Source organism: Protobothrops mucrosquamatus, unplaced genomic scaffold (assembly GCF_001527695.2).
Source record: "Protobothrops mucrosquamatus isolate PMUCROS unplaced genomic scaffold, P.Mucros_1.0 scaffold23, whole genome shotgun sequence".
Classification (NCBI taxonomy): Eukaryota; Metazoa; Chordata; class Lepidosauria; order Squamata; family Viperidae; genus Protobothrops; species Protobothrops mucrosquamatus.
In genome coordinates this window covers 703,281-726,428 of record NW_015386408.1, presented here as the reverse complement: position 1 = coordinate 726,428, position 23,148 = coordinate 703,281, and the positions used below count along the sequence as shown (strand labels likewise).

The 23,148-nt window shown below is 40.2% G+C and overlaps 1 protein-coding gene across 1 annotated transcript in view; it reads right to left on the bottom strand.

Annotated features, from left to right (window-relative positions):
* Nucleotides 1–19,558, bottom strand: part of NEDD9 (neural precursor cell expressed, developmentally down-regulated 9) — a 33,645-nt gene extending 14,087 nt beyond the window's left edge. The window contains exon 1 of the mRNA XM_029283116.1: nt 19,076–19,558. Coding sequence (XP_029138949.1) covers nt 19,076–19,558 — 483 coding nt within the window. The remainder of the gene's footprint in view (nt 1–19,075) is intronic.
* Nucleotides 19,559–23,148: the final 3,590 nt, after the last annotated feature.

Below are 23,148 nucleotides of genomic sequence, written 5' to 3'. Positions count from 1 at the left end.
TCTAATAATCCCAGAGTAAAAGAAATTGACTTTTATCCCATATTCATTAGGGGTTGCATTTAAAAGTATAACCGATCAGGAAGAAAATGCTTATACAACCAAATCTGATTTTTCAGCCTCTGTCCTGCTCCATATATTCTTACACCTTGCCTAGGAAGAGCAGAGAATTTGTTTTATATTTCTGACAAACAGCTTATTCGGAGTGGGAGGCAGCATGCCTCTGAGAATGACTGGTTCAAAGAACTTTGAAATCCTTTACAGTGTAGAACTAAGACCAGGCAAATGCTTCACCAGAATTGTATCTGTTTATCTGGTCATTTATACAGGCTCTGCTGAAAATACTGACCTTGAGAGAATTGCATGTGGGGAGGAATTAAGAAACATAGGAGCTGTCACTCCTAGGACCCTCTCCCTGAGATAAATATGGCCCCTTCCTCAAATGATTGGAGCAGCCTGCAAGCCCAGAGGTGATAAAATTCCATTACAGAAATGTACTGGAATTTTACATTTTGTTTTATGAGTCTGTTCTTACGTTTGTAAATAAATAAATCAAGCTGCCCATCAAAAGATATTCCGGAGCTACTTCCTCATTCACGGATCCAGATTTGCTGCATTAAGAGCAAAGAGAAAAATCTCTTAAAATATGGTTTTGCCAACAGGCCTGGGGATACCAAAGAAATAGGGACTCTGAAAAATGGCTAGATTGTATGTTAGATCTTGAATGCACTCTCCCATATTTTTGTCGATTTTTATGTTTTGTCTTTAATGTTTAATTAATACTTTAATTATTTTGTTTTGTTCATATTTGATTATATAAATCAGATACACAGACAGACAAGGCTGGTGGATTCTCCTTCTATTCTTTCCAAGACCAAAAATCAATTATTTTTTTCTACTGCATTTCAGGCCCACTTAATTCTCCAGCTCCTGTTTCTGTCCTTAGGTTTCTGCCGTATCCTCCATCACTTAATTCTCAGGGAAACTTTTAAATACAATGCAGCAATCGTCAATAACAGGGAATCAAGCAAAATAAGGCAAAAGTAAAAAAAAAAAAAGACTTGGCAAAAGTAGATTAAAAGGCTTGGAAGAAGCTGAGTTGGTTGGGCAAATAGTTGTGGATTTCTCCCATGCTTGTGCCCCTCTTGGGGGCCTGAAAAAGGCAAGCATGGGAAGGATCCATGTCGGTTACTCAACATACGTTATTTTTTCCTACCAGATATTGCCAGGACAGTGTGGGTTCCAGCCTTGTGGAAACGGCTTTGGAAAGATATGAACTGGTCTTCAGATTGAACCAGAATGCCAACGCCTATCTGGACCTGGGTTGTAACTGGGCACAGCCGGTATAAGGATGGGGCTGCCACATAATCTCACTTCTGGTCTACTGTCTATCACTTACGGTTCTACCCTCTCTAGGTCTTCCACTGGGCTGTGCATTTAAAGAAGCAAGCTATCCACAGATTCATTTTGTAATGTAGAATTTAAAATAATGAACTCCCAGAGGAAGGAAACAGAAGAAGAAGAAAAAACATATTCCCCCCCCTCCCCAGTTGTCTCTTTGCCCTCCCTGCTTTTTGAGCCTTTCTGGTATGCAGGAATCTGTTTCCTGAGGAACGTCAAGGAATTGATGGTTTTCATTTTTCCCTTTCTCTTTCCGAATGCCTGTGGTCATCTGGTTCTTAAAAATTGTGCATTTTGGACCAGATTTTTAAACTTGTTTATGCATTAACAAAACCAGATGGTGTACCCACAACTCCTTTCCCTTCTCTCATATCTCTGACAATTGCCAAATGCTATGATAATTTCTTCTGGGCAAAACAACAGATAGAGTTCTTGACTCTGCTGAGGCAAGTAACGTACATGTGTCAGTCCTGCAGCATATAGGAATGCATTAAAGAAGAGAACAAAGTTGGATGTCTATCAGAGTTGTTCCTTCTCCAAAAGTGGTGACTAGGGCCGTTCTTGTGCCAGCTCTGTGTTCTGTTAGCAAGAGAAATGCTGATGGTGCATGTACTGTGTCAGGCATCCAGCTTTGCGGTTCATTAAATCCTTTTTCCTTACCCAAGGAAAAGTGAGTGGAATTCTTCCTTTTTGTTGCCTAATATAGAAGGACAGAAGAGCATTGGAGAAATGTCTTGCAAGATTGGATTTATGGTCTAGATAATCCAATGTTCTTTCAACATAGCTAAGAATCAGTTTCATGGAATAATGTAGACAAAGGTGTCATTTAAGTGGAGAATTAGAACTACTATTACTTCAGATATGTTATTGACTTTTTTTTCTTAATGGAATTCCACTGGAATTATCATTGTGGAGTCAGACAAGAAGCGGCACAAATACAGAAGAGAAGAACAAATATATCATTATTACGTTAAAGCCCTAATACTGATCTGCTAGCATTCAGTTTATGCATATCATGGAAAATCACTGGTAATGAGAAAGTGTAGCTAGTACAGCATCTTGAACATGCTTTCAACTTTAAAATAGGGTTGTGCAATGTTTCAGATTCAATTTCAAAAACACCAAATGTATTGGTGACTCATTAAAGCTGCTGCATCTTTTGTATTTTTGCAATAGCCATGCAGTCCTGGAAGTAGATACAACTGTTGCAGTGAATTTGCAGACAGATGCTGCCTCTGCATTCGTGCACGGTCCAAAGCATTTCTTCCCAATCAAAACTAAAGAGATGAACAGCCCTACTTTAAAAAACAACAAAACAACTTGAACAAAATATACACAGAATTCATTAATCCAGGAACGGATCTTCTGGAGAACTCTAGAATATTCTACCTCCCTTTGGATCATGCCATGAGAGGGAGAGGGGGTTCAGCATTTTCCAAAGCTAAATTGTTCAAACCTATTTAAGAAGTTCTGGACATAATGTGCTGGATGAATCAGGACCATCTGAATCAGAGTGGAAGATTTACTTCTAGAAATTGCTGAACTCCCACCACCCTTACATGGAGCAGTATAATCCTGGGGGAAATGGACAGTTTTGAATCATTTAATTTTGCAATCCCTAAATTAAACATATTCATAAAGAACCACGGGTTTAGTTTGCAGGTTAATTTTAAAGAAACAAAATTTTTACCGATCGATCCCAAATGTTAATGCTAAGCAGATCAACTCTGAGAGTTGTTTTACTACAGACCAGCTCAGAAGAGTGAGATTTCCCCCTTTCCTCATGGTGCAGTTTTGCTATAAAATTAGACTACTAAGTTCCTCCTTGGAGTCACCCGTGTTTTCTTCTGACTACTATTGGTTAAGATCAATGCCATAATTTCTCCCAACCATGAGGCAGAAGCCACACTATAAACTGCACTGCCCTTCTTACAAAATGTTTAACCGTGTTTTTAAAAATGAAAGCCTCAAATCCCACAGGATCCCCATAAAATTCTCCCCACCAATTGAGGGAAGAAAAAAAAAAGCTTCATCCACTTCGCTTGAACTCCTCAAAGTGCAGCCTAGCCGTCAGAAAGTTATCCCCCCTTGGACTGAAGGACTGTTGCAGTAGGGTTGCAATAAAACAGTGATAGCGAAACAAAAGCTAGATCAAGAGACAATACAGTAATAAATCATCACACTTAACAGTTTCAACTTTTCTGCTGATATTGTGGGTAAGGGGCAGGAATAGATTACAAACAGCAAGCTTCTACTACCAGTTTATAACTGCAGTGAACTTTGAACAAGATTAGAGTTCCCTTATTCTTTCAATCATTACAGAACATTATCTAAGTATGTGATAACTGTGCAGAGTTGTAGAAGTGGGCAAGTCCAAACAAGGTGGTGCATTTGGCAAGATTAGTTATTTATTTAGACCTCTTTCATGTGTCTCCTAAGAGCCTGAAAAGCACCATGGCAACGTTCGACTGTATATTCTCTTGCTGATGGATGGAATTACATTTAGAAGACCAAATATTCCCCTCCTTTTGAAGTCCTCTTATATTCCCCACATCTTGTCTAAAGAGCTGAGGAGTCCTCAAAGAAAGTTTGGGAGGGCTCACAGAGAACTGCAGAAGGTAGAAAAAAAATAATAGAAACGTTCAATAGCATAACGTAGGAGTAACCTACGTCCTTATCACACTTTTAGTTTCTCCAATCATGTACAGTAATAATACAGGAGTTTTGATTGACATGGTGAATTACTCAGAAAGTACACCACACCTTGGGAGATAAGCATAGGACATAAGATGGTTCTTATTATCTCTCTAAGCCCAAAAATCTCTTTATGCCCAATAATTCTATCATATTATAACATAATAAGCATTATTATATTGTAATGCTTAATATATATTGTTTGTTACACCTTTCTAAAGACTTTCAATAGTTATTTGAAGTTGTTTATTCAGAAGGAAATACTTTATAAACAAACTTTGCTTCCCTGTATTCTTTTAACCTTGTTTAAGGTCAAAAGGAAATGATGATATAACATGACTCAACAAAGGCCATTTCTGCCTATACTTCTAAATGTTTTAAGCAAGAATTGGCATCAGATTGAAGAATTTTGGATGAAGGCGCTTTCTTTTATTTCCTGCTATAGGCCAAAGGTCCTGTTAAATGGCAGTTTCTAAAAATAATACACAATGTAATTAAAACAACTTGTTCTTAATGAAAGAATCCAATGTTCTCTCCAGCTTTCAGAATGTGGCTAACATTGAAACATGCAGCAACTTAAGTTGTATTATAAAACCTAGATCAAAAATCCATTCAGTGTTCACTGTACTGGAACAATAGCAAGTTTGATGACATCTGCATACAAAGAGTTCATTTTGTTTTTGCAAAATAATTTACAAACTGTCCATTCATGGTGATCTTATTATCACAATAGATTGCCCAGAACTGTGAATATCCAGTTCTTTTTTAAAAAAATCAACAAGATCTTAAAAGCATATAACAAATTTTCCAACTTTTCTTAGAAAGGCTATGTATAAAGTAATAGCTAGCAAATCATAGAGATAAAAAATTAGAATGGGCAATTCAAATTACAAAACATAGCACTTTGGAGTAAGTAAAATGGAATCCTTTACATATACAGAACGTTACCCTACAGACAGTCCTTGACCTATGACTGTAATGGAGCCTGCCCATCGTGGTTGTAAGTCCCGATGGTCATAAAACAGGTCACCCACACGACTTGATCTAGTTTTACAACATTTTTTCTTAAGGTCATTAAGCTACTGCCGCAGTCATAAAATGAACCAATGGTTTGCTATGGACTGCTTTTTCTGAAAACCAGAAGTAAATGCCAACTTTCAGCAAAAACATTGTGAAACATAGCAACAACAATAATAGCACTTAGACTTATGTACCGCTTCACAGTGCTTCACAACCCTCTCTAAGAGGTTTACAAAGTCAGCATATTGCTCCCAACAATCTGAGTTCTCATTTTACCAATCTTAAGTTAGTAACATGGTTGTTAAGTGAATCTTGCTTGCCCATTGACTTTGCTTGTCAGAAGGTGGCAAAAGGTGACCGCGTGACCCCGGGGACACTGTAACCGCCATAATATGAGTCAGTTGCCAAGTGTCTGAATTTTAATCCTGTGACCATGAGGATGCTGCAACCATCGTAAGTGTGAAAAATGATCTTAAGTCACTTTTTTCAGTGCTGTTGTAAGTTCGAATGGCCGCTAAATGAAGTGTTGTAAATCAACGAGTAATCTGTACACATCACCGAGAATCCATGTTTTATTTTAAATTTAACTAAATAATTTGATTAAAAAATTGGTTGATTGACTTTATTGGATTGCTGCCCTTTTGCAGGGCTCAGGGCAAAAACCATCAGGTGAAGCCAGCATCAATTCTGACTCACAATTAGCCAGTTTCACAATAAGTAAAAAACACCCTTATATATCACCTAGACCAGGCAACCTTGGCTCTTTTATGACTCGTGGACTTCAACTCCCAGAATTCCTGAGCCAGCCCCATAAAGAGTTTTATCGCCTTAATGGGAGATAATTTCTAGTTATTAAGTTTTGCTTTAGTTTCACAATGTTTCCATGCACAAAAAAAATATAAACGTGGGTGGAGTGACAGTTTCCTGGAAGAATCAACTCAGCCACAGCCCACAAGAAATATTTTTTTAGCACCACCTTCCATAAAACCTAGTGCAACAGCCCAGGACTTCCATGTATTTCTTCCAGAGAGAAGGATGAAAAACATGTTGGCCATCTGTTAGGGTAATAGCTTAATGCTGTAGGTGGCAACACAGAGTTAATCATCTGAGCAAATGTTTGTGCCACTTGTCTGAGCATATGTAGCTTGTAATTATGTATATCTGTACTTTTATGCATGGCGCTGCACATGACTGCAAAGAAACTGCTTCTTTGTAAAGATGAATAAAATTCTGTGGAGCTCTGCAAACAGTTACATTATGAAAAGGATGAAGAAACAGAACCATATTGAAATAAAACAGAAAGTTCTCTTCCAACCAGCCTTGTCATTAAATGTTCTCCAAGAGCTGGCTGTGGCCTGTAGTATGTTTGCCTAGTTAGCAGCTGGATCTCGCTCACAAGTACACTGAGCATTGGCCAGATGTACTGTTAGATTTCAGTTAGTCTTTTGTAACAAACTCTGTTTGGATTGTCCTTGAAGCCCTCGGGAAGTGCTGTTAACTAGAGTTTTGATAGAAAAAAAAAAGTGTATTTATTCATTTCATTTAGACAATTATGGCCCCTTTAGGTCTATGGAGATTCTCAATCATCCAGGTCATGGTTGTCCCAAAGGTGCTTTTCAAAAAGCAACTGGACTTTCTTGGGGTTTTTTTTTCCTTGAAAATGTTTCATTTCTCACCCAAGCAGCTTCTCCAGGTCCATGCTGGCTTGGGAATTCTGGGAGTTGAAGTCCATAGGTCATAAAGGGGCCGTAGTTGCCTGCTCCTGATTTAAACTCTGCATTTCCTTCAAGAGCGCAAGGCACTCCTTCCTGCTATTTCCCACTATAACAGTGGTTCTCAACCTTTTTAATGCCGTGATCCCCAACCGGTCGTAAGTCGAGGACTAAACCGGTCGTACGTCGAGGACTAAACTGGTCATAAGTCGAGGACTACCCAACCGGTCGTAAGTCGAGGACTTTCCCTGCCCGGGAGCACCGCGCATGCGTGGTTCCGCCCCCTGCGCCGGCCGAGGCGTAGCTGGCAAACGGCAGAGATGGAGCAGGCCGACCACCAGCTGGCCCAGCCCAAGGGAGGTAAGGCACCCGCCGGAAAAGGGGGAAAAAATGGCGGACAGCCTTGCTTGGCGACCCCCGTGAAATGGTCGATCGACCCCAAATGGGGTCGCGACCCATAGGTTGAGAACCGCTGCACTATAACATACAGTTCTGTGAAGGAAGTTGGCCTGCAAAGAAATTATTGGCCCAGTCATCCAGTTGAAACTCCAGGGCTGAGAATGAAGTAGAAACTGGGTCTCTAAGCTGCCAGTTCTACACCTGATCCAGTTTTCCATCGTCTGCTGAAAACTCTACTATTGAAACAAGCATGCGTTTTGTAGTTGATTTTATTTGTTCGTTCGTTTGTTTAACAGTTTTTGTTTTTTGATAAATAACTCAAGGTGGAGAACATGCCAAACACACCTTCCTCCTCCTATTTCCCCACAAAATAATAATCCTGTGAGGTTGGTTGGGCTGACACAGAGTGATTGGCTCACAGTCCCCTGGCTGGTTTTCATGCCTAAAATAAGACTAGAACTCACAATCTCCTAGTTTTTATCTGGGTGCCTTAATCAGTAGACCAAACTGGCTCTCTTACTGGATTGCTAATAGGGTTTTTTATTTTTGTTACTGTTCTTTACAGTTATTTTTAATATGTTCATATTTATTGTTTCTATTATTTTTATGTTTAGCAAGGTGCACTGGGTGACTTTTTTGAGAGAGAGGAAAAGCAAGTTATAATGTCTTCTAAAATAAGAATAGAAAATGGATTGTCTAAATTTCTAAAATAAGTAAAAATCTAGACTGCATTAAAATCAATGGAGCTTGCATTCAAGTGGACATATACATATATGTAGTAAGCTGTAAGGGTTTATCATTTGCCTTTCATAATCAGGATAAAAATAATTAATGCTCTCTTGCCAAATTTGGTGTGAAAATGAATAAATTCACTCACTCAGTCACAAAAGACATTGTATACAAATTCTGGTCTGTAACTCAAACTTTTTATAGTCACATTAGTGAATCACTCCTTATTCCTGGTTGAATGAGGCTTCAATTACTGGTTTTCTGAGAAAGCCTGCAAGCTAAAGAATAATCAGGGACATAGATGCTAATGGCTGAAATGAATGACTCTGCTCAATAAATATGTGCAGCAAATAAAAGATGGAGCATTTCAGATTTTGTTACACTGGAAGCAAGCATAATGCATTTAACTGCAGGAGCCTCTTATACAGTACTTTGATATATGGGCAAACCTGTTCACTAGAATTCGAAAATTAACCCACATGCATTTTGCAGCCATCCATAGATCACCAACATCCTAGAAATCTGATGTTTCATATTATAGTATTTTCTTTTCCAATGCTGTACCCACTCAATCAGCTTCCTGCATCAAGGACTCAGTTACTTGATTTGTTTGACACCAACATTAGGAGGACATGTAACAATTAGCACGGTAAAAGTACCTAATATCGGGACATATTTCATTATATTCTTCATGGTTATGAACTTATCTACAAAAACACTTTTCTCCTCATAATCTGAGGCCATAATACTCAGGTTGGCTACTAAGGTTGAAGCTCAAGGGCAACAAAGCAAGTTGTCAGCTTTAAGTAACGAATTAATGGATGATACTGCTGTATGAATGTGTCAGAGAGAGCAGCTTGGACCAGCAATGAAGAAGCACACTATTTTCAAGGCACTAGTTTGGAAGGATAAAAAGATGCTAGTTGGGACACTGTTTCAATGAAGAAATAAGAAAGTAAGCTGGGAAGAAAAAGAGTTCATCTTGAATAGGAATACAAACCTGCACTCATAGAATTGCACTACAAAGGAACCAAAACTCTAAGCGAGCCAAAAATTAAAACAGATTACTTAGGAAATTAACATGTTTGAAAATTGGTTGCCAAATTGGTTGCCGACTCGTTGTTATAACTTAATCATTGGCAACTTCTGAAAACTGAAACTTCACCTATCAGAAGTGAATTGTTGATACACTGAAATGTAAGAGACAGTCCCGAAGCATCCTCAGAAGATAATATTGAATGGGAGACGAATGTTTTTGCGTTGAGTTTCTCGAAGGAAAGAGAAGATACACATTTATTCATTAATTCATCAAGGAGATTTGCTATAGGCACCAGGCTAGAAACTGGGAAGTCTGTGAGCTCTAATCCCAACCTAGACATGAAAACCGGCTTATACATTTGCTGTTAATATGGCCCAACAAACTAAAGACAATGCTTTTATCATCATGAAAGTGTTCTTTGACGCAACTTTTGAAACCATTGTTTTATATCAGGGGTGACAAACTCAATTTCATTGAGGGCCGCATCAGCATTGCGGTTGCCCTTGGTGGGTCCGGGTGGGTGTGGCCAGAGTGGGTGCAGCCTACTGGGTGGGCGTGGCCAGCTCTACATCGTTCGCGTCAAGGGTGCCTGTGGGGGCCTGGGCAGGAGTAGGACAGATCTGAGGGTCTCTGGCAGAAGGGGGTGGGACTGGGGCAAGCGCCAAGGCATGGTCCATTTCTTCATTCCTCACAAAGGGTGACACCTCCCCAGCATGCACCCAGGGGGCGGGGGCGACGTGGCAGGGGCTGGTTCCTCGCTGTTTCTAGACGGTCTTGTGGAGCTAAGACTGAATGCGTTTCAGCATAAATGGCCACCACAAAATTGTACATTGACTCCTGGCCGGCCTGGGCCAGGGCCAAGGCAGCGGGGGCCATTCCCTCACTGTTTTCAGGATGGCTTCGCGGGCCACATGAAACCACTTTGCGGGCCGCATCCGGCCCCTGGGCCTTGTGTTTGACATGTCTGTTTTATATGATAACCTCATTTTTGCAGAATATTTTCCAGTACTGAATAAAAGCGATAATTTCTATTTGAAGAAAAAAAAATTAAGTGATAGAGAATTAGAGCACCCTGCTCACCAGAACCACAACTATTTTGGCATATTTAAAATGAGAAATGAAACTGTGTATTGATGTTTAGACCTCCTTTTCTAAAGTAAACTGCACTTTGAGAATTATGTAGCAAGAAATTGGGGCATTATGTGACTAAGGTTGAAACGAGGGCACGTAGGGGGAAAAAAGTATTCTCCAAATGGAAAAAATGGTTCACGATCTAACTTCAAATAGTGCAGATGTTTTTCCTCCCTTTGATGTTAAAATATCTTGTGCAGAAAGAACAAACAAAGTTTAGCTGCTTTCACCATAACCGCAGCCTCTGGCTTTTAAGGAGCATGTGAACAACAGCAGTAAACAATAATGGTCCAGAGAAAATGTTTATTTTCAATTTTTTCCCCTCCTCTCTTTCTTCTTAATTGAGGTCGTGATTGCAGCTTAATTGGAAGGAAAGACATGGGAACATGGAACAGTATAATGATGAGACTGATTACTGAGTGAGCCTTTGCCAATCTCAGATGGGATGGAGAAAAAAGAGAAGTTCTTTTCTTTTGATAAGGGTTTTAACACATTCAGAGTCTCATGGAAAGCACAGTTTTGCTCAGAGATGTTTACATGATCCTATGGATGCTTTTGATTGGGGTTATCTGTTTAGTCTGTGATACGATACTTTAAACACTTAGTAGCTTACCAATTTTGGAAATACATTTTTAATAACAAATAGCAGGGCTCTGGCTTTGCTACGATACACAATCCCTCTGGGCTGCTTTTGACTAGGATTTAATTATGAGCTAGAGCTCAGCCACAGTATTTGTTGTCAGTGCCAAGATTCAGACCTGGAATAAACAACATTGTAATAAATGGTGCCATGGACACACATTCAAGAATGCATTTAGCTTCTCTACTGACTAATATTCCAAGTGAAATACCCTTTCATTTGAGATAAAATGTCAGGGATGTGGGACAGCACCTATGACTAATTAGATATTTCCATCTAGTTCATCAGCATCAGACTTATTCTTAATAATTTTAATAAAATTATCCAAATACAAAAATACAAATGAAAATAGTGGGGAAATGGGAAAGGGGTGGGGGGAAGAGAAGAGTAGGGTAAAGAATAAAATGATTTCCCCATCATCAAACTTATTCTTGATGACACAAAACCTTTTAAGGATATTACATGTTACTTACTAATCATCATTCTCCATATCTAATTTCTAGCAACAATGGTATATTAAGGGATAGTGGAACAGGGTCAGGAATCAGCAAAGTTCTATATATCACATAGTGGTTATCCATTAATTAAACCCAAACCAAATCACATAAAATAGTTATATCTCTGTATGGGTTCAACCCATCACATTTTCTAGTTATTTGGGTTTATCTATGATGAACAGGTTCAGATTTTGTAAACAAATTACAGTAGAGTTTCATATATTGTTTATTAGCCTCAAGACACATTTGTTTGTTAGATATTTATTTGTTTCTTTAAAGGAGAATATTGATAGTTCAGGGTTGAAATGAGGGGTCTTTGATGTTCTCTGAGCTTTTTTTGCAGATATTTCATTACTCAAACTAGATAATATCATCAGTGCTAGTCAAGTATAGCACTGATGATGTTACCTAGTTTGGTAATGAAACGTCTGCAAGAAAACAACCAAACTCAGAGAACACCAAGGACCCCTAATTTGTTTCTTTGTTTGCCAAATTTATATGGTTGCCTATCTCACAGAAAGTAACTCTGCGTACAGAACCAGGAATTAGAAGATTTTAACATATGAAAAGCAATAAAAATAAATTAACAAGACAATGAGAGGAAAGATGTAACAACACAACCACCATGCAGGCTCCGTATTGTCAGAGATCCCCTGAGGTTTCTAATGTTTTCAGGGCTTTCCAGAAGTCCATAAGGACTATTTATAAGGTTCTGGGCAATTTATAAACATAAAATACAACAGTATGCAAGTAAACCCATAAAACAGAACATATACAGAAAGGTGCATTATCAAAATCCCAAACGCCACCTCTAAAATTCATTTTCAAACATTTTTCTGAACAAAATCATTTCAACTACTTTGCAGAAGGTCTACACAGGAGCCGGACATGTATCTGTGTTCCAAAGAGCTGAGGCCACCAAAAAGAAATTCTGGCTTCAAATCCACGTGTCTATCACTTCTGGAGTAGAACGCTCAGTAATTGTACAGGACAAGCAGAAGGAAATAGTTTGTAAGTTCACCTGGGACCACACTGAATAGGCTTTACAAATGCATTGTTTCTATCCAAGTCCCAGTAAAGGTAATCTAACAGAATGGCCAATGCTGTTTCTTTACCATTTGCAGGTCTGAGCCCTGAATGGAAAGGATCTCTAGCTAATCTTCATTTAGAAACTAAAATTTCACCCCCAAAAAAAGGAAGATCGAAAACCCACTGGAAGTTGTCTGCTAAAGCTAAATTGAGAGATAGCAATAGCACTTAGACTTATATACCGCTTCATAGTGTTTTACAGCCCTCTCTAAGAGGTTTACAGAGTCAATATATTTCCCCTCCAACAATCTGGGTCCTCATTTTACCAACCTCAAAAAGATGGAAGGCTGAGTCAACCGTGAGCTGGTCAGAATCGAACTCTTGGCAGTGGGCAGTGAATTAGCGTGCAATAATGCATTCTAACCACTGCATCATCAAGATGACCTCCTTAAAGAGCACACCTTGCCTACTTCAAGATAACAAAATAACAAAAACAGCTTCTTTCAACATGTAAAAAAACAAGAAAAAAGTTAAGGAAATGATTGGTCCATTAATGGGAGAAAGTGGCAAGAAGGTGACAAGCAGCAGGGAGAAAGCAGAACTACTTAACTTGTTTTTTGCATCCATCTTTACACAAAGGGAAAAAACAGTCCAACCTATCAAAACTGTAAAAAACAGATTACGCAAGAAAATGGTAAATGAGCACCTGTCCACCCTAGACAAGTTCAAATCACCAGGACCAGATGGACTACACCCCAAGGTTCTGAAGGAACTGGCAGATGTGATCTCAGAACAACTATATCTTTCAAAGATCCACATTGCTAGCCTCCCCCCCCACCAGTCCTAGGCTTTCCTAATAGGTTTACATACATCCTGGGAAACACAGTTTATCTAACCATTCCTATTGATTCTCCTAATCATTCACACTCACACAAATGTCTAAATAATCTAAATAATCTACCTGGGAAACTCCCCTCACTCATAGTACTCTCACTCCAAGGGCAGTCCTCCCATCCTTTCCTACCTCCCATTAGAGAGCTGACTCTAAGCCTCCCACTAGTTCAGGGGTAGGCAACCTTGGCTCTTTTATGACTCGTGGACTTTAACTCCCAGAATTCCTGAGCCAGCATGGCTGGCTCAAGAATTCTGGGAGTTGAAGTCCACGAGTCATAAAAGAGCCAAGGTTGCCTACCACTGCACTAGTTCATCATAATTGCTACATTCTTTGAGTAAGAACTAAGGGACTGCACCATACTGTATTATATTATGAAAATCATGGCTTGTTTATTCCAACTCTGGCCAAACTGGCTTCAACTGCCATTCTAAGGGATAATGATAATATATCAAGAGCAGGGCAGAGTAAAAAGCAGACTGCGACACAAATCTTCTGCAGATTAACTTCAAACCACTTCTGATTTATTCTGTATTTTATTGATCTTGCAGTTTCACAACCCATTCAACCAATATAAAAACAATAGCACTGAAGGATATACACATACAGGAGAAAAACTTTAATAGTATTCTAAAAATAAATATAAAGGTGGAGAGAAAAATTGATAAACTGCACACATTTTCATTGCTGCCCTACAGAAGCAAGGTTATGGATCTGGCAGGTCTATAAAGAGAGAGCATTTCACAAAATTAGGGACCTTATAATATAATGCAACAAGTTCAGTTCCCAACATCCAAAGAATATTTAGAAAGATTTCGTAAGAATCCAAAAAGTAGTTGAAAAGGCCAAAAAAGTCTAAGATTATACTGTTTATAAAGATTGTCTACTTAATTTTAGGCAGAAGTCAGATAAATCTTTAGACTTATGATACTAGATTGGCGATTTATAACCCATAATTGTTGATTATTCAATTATTGATAGAAATTCAGTTTACCAATTCAGGAAAGTCTATTGTGATTTCAACTCTCTTCATATTTTACTCATGTGATCAAGACAGGTGCTTTGAAACTGTTCTATCATTATTTAAGTCAGAAAGCGTCCAAATACACACATTTGAAAGATCAGCATCTTGTTCAATGGTATGAGGTTTCCCCAAGTGGAAGTGTTCATTTATCTTCTAAGCCCAGATCATTATAGCAAGATAGCATTACCCCTGATGGATACATCAAATGGGCAAGATGTCAGATTGACAATTTCAAGCCTCCTGTCCACAGCCCAGAATGCCTTGATCCACTAGACTGATCTAAGGCATTTCCATACCATTCCCACAGCTGTTCCTGATAACAGTAAAGCCAGACAGTTCCCATCCCAACATTGCCACAATTTCCCCTTTGCCTAAAGTGTCCTAAAAGCTACAGGCAAGAAAAAGGAATTCTCAGATTGAAAAACTAACTTAAGTTACTTTAACATCACCACAAAGCTAAAGAATGAACAATAGCAATTAAATCTAAACATTTATCACTGCTGGTGGGAAAACCTGGATAGCCATCAAAGAACTGAAGATTGTTCAAGAATTATGGCCTTTTAGACAGTCAGAATTATGGACTTTTGAGGCAGAAGTAGCAAACATGTTGTAAATGTAGCTGCAACTCAAGCCTTTTTTTAATGTATTTTTGTGACAAGCAATCCTGGTTGAGAATCTCATTTTCGAAAAGGGAATCAAAGACTTATTCAAGCCATCCATCATTGATTTCAGCCAATTTGAAAGCATTTTGTTTTCAGAGCTTATTTCAGCACCGTTAAGAGAAGTTGATCCAGCAATGGCCTTCGCATTCCTCAGTTATGGCATCACTCTAATCACCTGCCTGGAGATGTCTCTCTGACCTGCCTTGCCATGCCCGCCAGCAATAACTGCTGTGTGAGCATGGTTTTATAATGCACAGTGCTTATCTAATGGAAACTGTTAAGCAGGCAAACACCGTGTTCCACAGAGGGAATTAGCCACTTGTAAGGAGCTCAGTGCCCCCTCCTTTTTCACAGGCAGCTTTTCAAAGATCTCTTTGAACAACTGGTCCTTGCAGATATCTGCTATTTTGATAGAGGCACATGGACGAAGTGGCACCAAGTTGCTGCCCAACTCATTTCCTGATATGCTAGTTTCGTGACATATTTTTCATGCTGAGAATCATTTGCAAATGCTTATTCCAGCTCTGCAACCCTATTTTCCATTGTTATGGTCACCTCAGGGTGATGCACACAAATACTAGATTAAACATAATTATGTATGCATGGACTTTCGTCCTTGATGTGTATGCATACTTACATACTCTCTTTTTCTCTTCTGTTGTCTTACACACAGTTGATGTGCTATATCCAGGACAGTACCGGAAGTCTATTTTTTACATAGATGCTGAATAAATAATATGTATCCCTTTCTCCTTTATATAAAGCACACCTCTACCTCTTAAAAGAAAGTTGTAAATGTAGAGATTTGTTGCATTTATTAATTAGTTTATAATCTTGCCTTCTCATTGGACAAGGATGATGACAAACTGTGGTTTACATGGGAAGATCTTGCTAGAAAACAGGAGTCAGGCATTTGCAAGGCTGGCTGAAGGCTTCAAGATATTTTGATCCTCTGCTATTAATAAGGCTCTCTGAGATTGTGTGAGATGGAATATTTTTAACTCCACAGCTTTGCCAAGACACACAGAATACTTGCAAGTATTGCCTGTATTAAGCACAGCAGCTCATTTAATCTGCTAAGGACAGGTGTTGTCAATTGAATTAACCATATTCATAATTTTAGGTGTCAAGTATTTATTTTATTTGTTTTTTTATTAAATTTATATGCCACCCATCTCCCCGATAAAGTGACTCTGGGTGGCATGAAACCAGGAGCTCATCAATGTATAGATTTTTCTGCAAGTAGGAAATACATGATGGGAATCCGTGTCATATTACTTAGGGTTACAGCTTTAGATTGTGCAATTTGGCTTTGATTTTAACCTTGAGTATAGGTAGGATTCAATTTACAACCATTCATTTAGTGCAGGCATGTCAAACTCGCAACATCACATGACATCGCGTGATGTATCGGGACTTTTTTCCCATTGCCGGCAATGGGGTGGGCGTGGTTTCGGTGTGATGCATCTGGCCCACGGGCCAGCAGTTTGACATGTCTGATTTAGTGACCATTCAAAGTTACAACAGCACTGAAAAAGTGACTTATGCCCGTTTTTCATACTTTTGGCCATTGCAGCATCCTCTATGGTCAAGTGATCAAAATTTGGACACTTGGCAACTGTAGGATGGTTCTATTTCCCAGGGTCATGTGATCACTTTTTGTGACCTTCTGACAAGCAAAGTCAATGGGGAAGCCAAATTCACTTTATAACCGTGTTACCAACTTAACAACTGTGGCAAGAAAGGTCATAAAATGGAGCAAAACTCACTTAACAACTTAGCAACAGAAATTTTGGGATTAGTTGTGGACATAAGTCTAGGACTACCTGCATTCATTTTAACTTTGCTTTGGGTTCCATCTGTCCACTAGACGGTCACTCCTCAAATATAAGTTTTGCCAAGGTTTAAGTCCAAAAGAGTTTCCAATACAGTGATGTCAGCCTTTCCACTTCAGAGGAGGAGGAAGAAGAAGAGGAAGAAGAAGAAGAGGAGAGGAGGAAGAGGAGGAGGAGAACAAAGAAGAGGCAGCAGTGGCAAAGAAATTGTTTTGAATCAAGGTATTTTATATAGGGATTTAGTTAAGCAGATGAAATCAGTTTAGACATAATTGACACTACAGTTTCAAAATCCATAGAACCCAGTTGGCCACCTGTCATCTGTTATCCCCAAATCCTACTTTGCAATCTCCAAACCACACCACACCACAAGCTGCCCAAGTTTGGTAACAACATTTTCAGTGACGTAATTTGTTAAGCCAAGACTTTTTGTTAAGCCAAGGGTTAGAACAGATGGGTTATGCCTCAGTGGGGTTTGTTACACTCCCATTTCATCTCCTTACCCATCCCCGAATCTCTGCCCTCTCCCCCAAATGGACACAAATATTTTCCCCGTGATTAAATCAAGTATCTGTGGATGGGTTTGCCCAGTAAACAAATGAACTAGAAAGTTATTTGCTGCCTGTAGAAAAGATGCCCATTGCAATGGGGGGTAAGGAGGGAGGAATCCGCAATCAAAATATCAGATAAGGTTTTCCAAAAAACAAACAAACAAACAAAAGGCTGAACAGAAAATGGAATTCTTAAAAGCTATTACTGGTTTTGAGTTTCTCTAAATTAAATGGGGTGTGTGATTCAGGGTGAGCTGGAAGGATTTTCTGCCATAGCTGAAAAGGCAGCCAGAATCTCTGCTCTTATCAACTGCAGTGTTAAGATTAAACCTTGGCACTGCCAGACATGGACTTCCTAGCTGTTGTATGTCATTGCAACACATTCGTAATGGCTAAATAATAAGACCGAAGTATTCCCGAGAATATTCTGATAACCCTGCCTTCCAGCCTCATTATCGGAGGAAACGCAAACAGTTTTTCCTCCGGCTTTTAAGAGGCAATTACCTTGACTCATGCGAAGGACACATTCACGCTGTAGAGGAGTGCCAGGTGACACTTTCTTTGCTCTAAATGTTACCCTTTTAATTATCCAGACTTCCTGTTTTTTCTGGCATAGTAATAATGCCACTCTTGCATCATTTTTTCCACATATCCTGCAGCATAAATCCCTTAAACAAATCTGTACTTTTATCTAAAGCTGGCATTTGCATAAATTTTGGTACAAATAAATAAAGTGGGACCGACAAACTGCGTAGGTGACGTGCTCTAGGAGGCTGCAGATAACGTGAGCCACACTCAGAAAGTATCATCTGTGGGGATTTATGTTAACAAAAATCTAAATCTTAATCCTTTCCAAAGGAGCCCCCCAAAACGTTTCAGGTCTTCGTAACAGCATACAGGCCAGTTAATTTACAATTTGAGTTGAATTAATTAAACAAAGTGAAGGGTTATTTGTTTACAATTCTTTGCAATCTATCCAGGTTGACTCAGTTCCCCCTACTCCAGTGGTGGCGAACCTTTTAGAGACCGAGTGCCCAAACTGCAACCCAAAACCCACTTATGCATCGTCGGGTGCCGGGTGGGCGTGGCCCATTGGGTGGGCGTGGCCCATTGGGTAGATGTGACCCATTGGGTGGGCGTGGCCCATTGGGTAGATGTGACCCATTGGGTGGGCGTGGTGCAGTGGTAATGGCAGAGTGGGTGGGACTAAAAAGTTTAATCAATCAACTCCAACTTTGCAAGATCTTTTTTTTTCCCTGCGAGAAGTTGAAATTGACTGATTGAACCTTTTTTTTTTTTTTTGCATATGGCGGCGGAGGCCTAAAGTGAAAAGGTTTTATAAAACCCAGCTGAAGGCCTAGGACTGGGACGACGGCGTGCGTGCCCACAGAGAGGGCTCTCAGTGCTGCCTCTGGCACCCGTGCCATAGGTTCGCCACCACTGCCCTACTTTATAGTACGAAAGGGAACACAAGTCCCTTGGGTGTGTGGTTATTCATCATTTATGCTAGTATGGGACTAGTGTCCAAACTGTCCAGATGTTGACCCAAGCTACTGTTTCCCCTTCTGATTTGAATTTTGATTTGAATACATACATTTAGAAGATAGAATTCAGAGGAATTATCTAATTCTACTATTCCCTGTAATGCTTTGACCATAATGCCTATCCGTCCCTCTTGGTTATTAATATACTTCACTTCTGATACATTAAATGCATACATACGTAAATATCGCTACTGTGGGAAACTCCATCAAATCCAGACACTTTTTCAATCCCACAATAATGTGTTTCATGCAAATGCTTTGAAATATAGGTGCACCAACCTTATTGCCTGTATCAACTCCACCAAAACTTCTCTGCCCGGATGGAGGCACTTGGTAAACATCGTGGGCAGTAGGTACCTGGTAGATTCCCTGATTCAGATAAGAAGGTGGAACTTGATAGATGGGATCCCGAGAAGAGGTATGTGCATTTGGCACTTGGTAGATTTTTTGCTGAATAGGGGATTGAGTTGCCGGTCCTGAATTTGGCAAGTCTTGGTGAGATGGACTCTCTTGTACAGGGCCTATCAGAAGTTTCACACGGTTTCCGGGAACAATGCCTTGTCGTCCATGTAAAGAGCAGAGCCACCATCCTTCCAATCCTTCAGTGTTTTGTTCTATCACAGTCAAAATATCCCCTTTCCGGAAGGCCAATTCTTCTGCACATTCTGGGACATTATCATAAAGGGCTCTTGCCATAAGATTCTGCAGAGAAAACAGACAAGGGAAGGAGAATTTAAGTATAATACTGCTAATTAGTTGCATAATCAAATTTATGATAAATATTTTAAATAAATAAAACAACCTGAATACCCCTGCCTTTACTTAAAAACATAATTACCTTTATTTTGGTAGTTGTGTGGAAGAGTCTCTAAGATTACTCTCATGTAATACACTTCAAATGTTTAATTTCTGATCCAGAATTCATAATTTTAGATTGAAGCATTGACTACCCTGGGTGAATTTGAATTTCTAAACTTTAAAAGGACATGCAGTTTGAAAATTGATAGAAGACAATATTTGTAGCTCAGGATTGAACTGTGGGGTCCTTGGTGCTTTCTAAGCTAGCATTGGTGATGATCCTATCTAGTTTGGTAATGAAACGTTTGCAAGAAAATAACCACGCTCAGAAAGCACCAAGGACCCCACAGTTGGAAAGCTTCTGACACCACTTTTCTTGCTACAGATTTTTTTTTAAGCCACTACATTTGTCTTTTCAATATTCATACAGTAGGATTTTCATTCTTTCCGATCATTTTCTCTCTCTTACCAATGTCCTTTTTGTTCCACCCCAAACCCATTTGAAAAGCAACCAGCTTAATAACTGCACAAACACAATTCAGAAATAGCAGTCACAACAAAAATGATTCTGGATGCTAAAACCTAAACCAGAAACCTCCTGGGAATGTAGGAGAACAACTAAAAACCTGATTTCTTGATATCATAGATAAAATAGCTGTTGTCGTTACTGTTGTTATTATTTTAAACGTATTAGCTACCCAACTTCAATGAATTCTTCACGAGGCTTCAGATTCTCCTCCAATCATTCTGAGCCACTGAATCAGAAATGTTACTATAAATGAATTGTTTAGATTGCTGTCTAATCCTTTACTCGAGAGATAATTCCTTGTAAGTGAATGCTTTATGTAGTATGTTTTTTCCTGTCAATTCAGCACAGCATTCTTATTATCTAAAAGACTACTTTTCAATGTTTAGTATTCATATTCCATCAAAGGTAGCTAGCTCCCTTCTCATTTTCAAGATACCAAATAGGAAAATATCGATATACTGAGGGCTCCCAAGTGCCTTCTGCCACAGACCGCCTTCTGCCACAGATTCCCTCCCACAGACCGGTACGCTCCCACAGAGCGGGCCTCCTCAGGGTGCCGTCGGCCAGGCAGTGTCGGCTGGCGACCCCCAGGGGGAGGGCCTTCTCTGTGGGTGCCCCCACCCTCTGGAACGAGCTACCCCCCGAGATCCGGATGATTCCGGATCTCCTAACCTTCCGCCGCGCCNAGGGAATAATTTTTAAAAATTTTCAAAGATTTTAAATATGACACAGCTATTAATATATTTGCTTTTTAATTGGTTTTATAGGGGAAATGTTTTTTTGTGTTGTTTTTTAACATGCTGTGAGCCGCCCTGAGTCCCTCTGGGGAGAAGGGCGGCATAGAAGTTTAAATATAAATAAATAAATAAATAAATAAATAAAGTTTAGCTTCTTGTTCTTGAATCCAGTTCTCTTCTAAATCAGCTTCAGTTGAAGAGGAAATAATCAAGCTAAAGAAAGACAGGCATCTCTAGCGTGGTCCCAGTCTTTCTTGATTTACTTGAGAGCATGAAAGCAGCAACATTACGGTAGGTTTCCATACCAAGGAAATGTGAGCATCCAACCTCACAAGTTTTGGCAGACATCGCCCTGCAAAACACCTCAGCTATCCCCATCCTAATAGGTGGTAATGTTAGCCCACATGTATTTTTTAAAAAGCCTGCTATCTCCATTCATAGACAAAATGTGCCTTGCCCTCATCACCCCTCTTTTTGGCATATGAGGCTGTCTGGCACCTTCTGTACTGAGCTTGTCAGCCAAGCAGGCTTTCAGACGAAAGCAGACAAACTATAGAGAGTCTTATTCTTAGAAACCTTGTCGTAAAATGCTTCATTTCTTGGGCCCCGCTAGATATAGCAAAGCACAGCTATTCATTTGGTGGCTTCAAAGAGTTGCAAACTCTGAAAAATCATGAGGAACGTATACCTGGTTCTGCTAAAGTACACAACTGTGCCTACAAAGACATTCAGGGCATCTCATTTCACCTATTTATAAGTTTTGCTCAAATGGCTGCTGCAACTGCAAATAAATAATTGCCTGAATTCACTAAACCATAGCTTGTTCAAGCAGTTTAATCTATAAGTATAATAGGATGTGAGAATAACCTTGAGGAACAGAAGGAAGAGCCTCTATTATGAATAGGATTATTGTTCATAATGGTTTTTCCTAGTCTGATCTACTTCAAAGGGCAGACAATAAATCACTGGATAGATTTGTACAACACAGTAAGCTGTAAACCATGATTTATTAACCACAATAGTCAGGTTCAGGCAAGACACCAAGGTAAAGCCATACAATTCAATTTATGGCTTATCGCAATCACCAAATCCAGCTACTTCCCAGAGGGTTATACTTCAAAATCACAAAACTATGAGAGATAGTGTGGTCCAGTGGTTAAGGTACCAGGCTAGAAAGTGGGAGAACCATGAGTTCAAGTCCCGCTTTAGCCATGAACGTCAGCTGGGTAACTTTGGGCCAGTCATTCTCTCTCAGCCCAACCCACCTCACAGGGTTGTTGTTGTGGGGAAAATAGGAGGAGGAAAATGTGTTGGGTAGGTTTGCAGTCTTGTAAAAATAATAAATGCAGGATATAAACTATAACACCCAGTTTGGAAAACCCCAGTTTCTCATACAAACCAATTTAACAATACGTTTACTTTCTTTCTCACATAGTAAAAAAAAAGAGAGCAAGTATTCTTTTCTGACTAATAAACCATTTGATTAAAAAAAGTTGCACACAAAAATGATTCATGTTCTGTTGCTCACACCTTCCCAAAAGTATTTTTCATGCAAGTGGCCCTGAGGCAACTCCAGTCACTGCATTTGCCGCCTTTTTCTCTTTTGGTGTTCTCCAGATGTGTTGGGATTATAATGATGGCAAACCTTTTAGAGACCGAGTGCCCAAACTGAACCCAAAACCCACTTATTTATCGCTGGGTGCCAGGTGGGCGTGGCCCACTGGGTGGGTGTGGCTATGGTGGTCATGGCAGACTGGGTGGGTGTGGCCAAGGTGGGTGTGGTCACCTCGATGTTGCTCGTGGGGAGGGACGCCTGTGGGAGACGGGCAGGGTTGGAGGAGATCCAGGGGGTCTCTGGCAGGTGGGGCGGTGGGCAGAAGGCTCGTCCTGTGGGGCGAGGCGAGGCAGGGCGGGGGTGCCATTGTTGCAGGGCAAGGCGAGGCAGGGACCAGGGTGGCTGCTGCCTGACACCATCGGCCCCCGCACACAGAGGCCAGCGAGTGGATGGGGGCCGACAGTGTCCGTCAGCAGCCACAGCCTGCCGGCCCCTCAACCAGCGCACTCTGGGGCTCTGCAGCCCACCGCCAGCAGTTCAGAGAAGCCGCCTTTGAGCTGGACGGCCGACCAACAGCTGAGGAGGCAATGCAGTGGGTCGTGCCCGGGAAAAGGAGAGCATGCGAGCCAGGAGGGACGGAACAGGGGGCAGGGAAACCAGCTGTGCTGGGATGCATCCGGCCACATGGGACCTCGGCAAGTTAGCAGGCGGCTGGTTGAAGAGGGACGGTTGC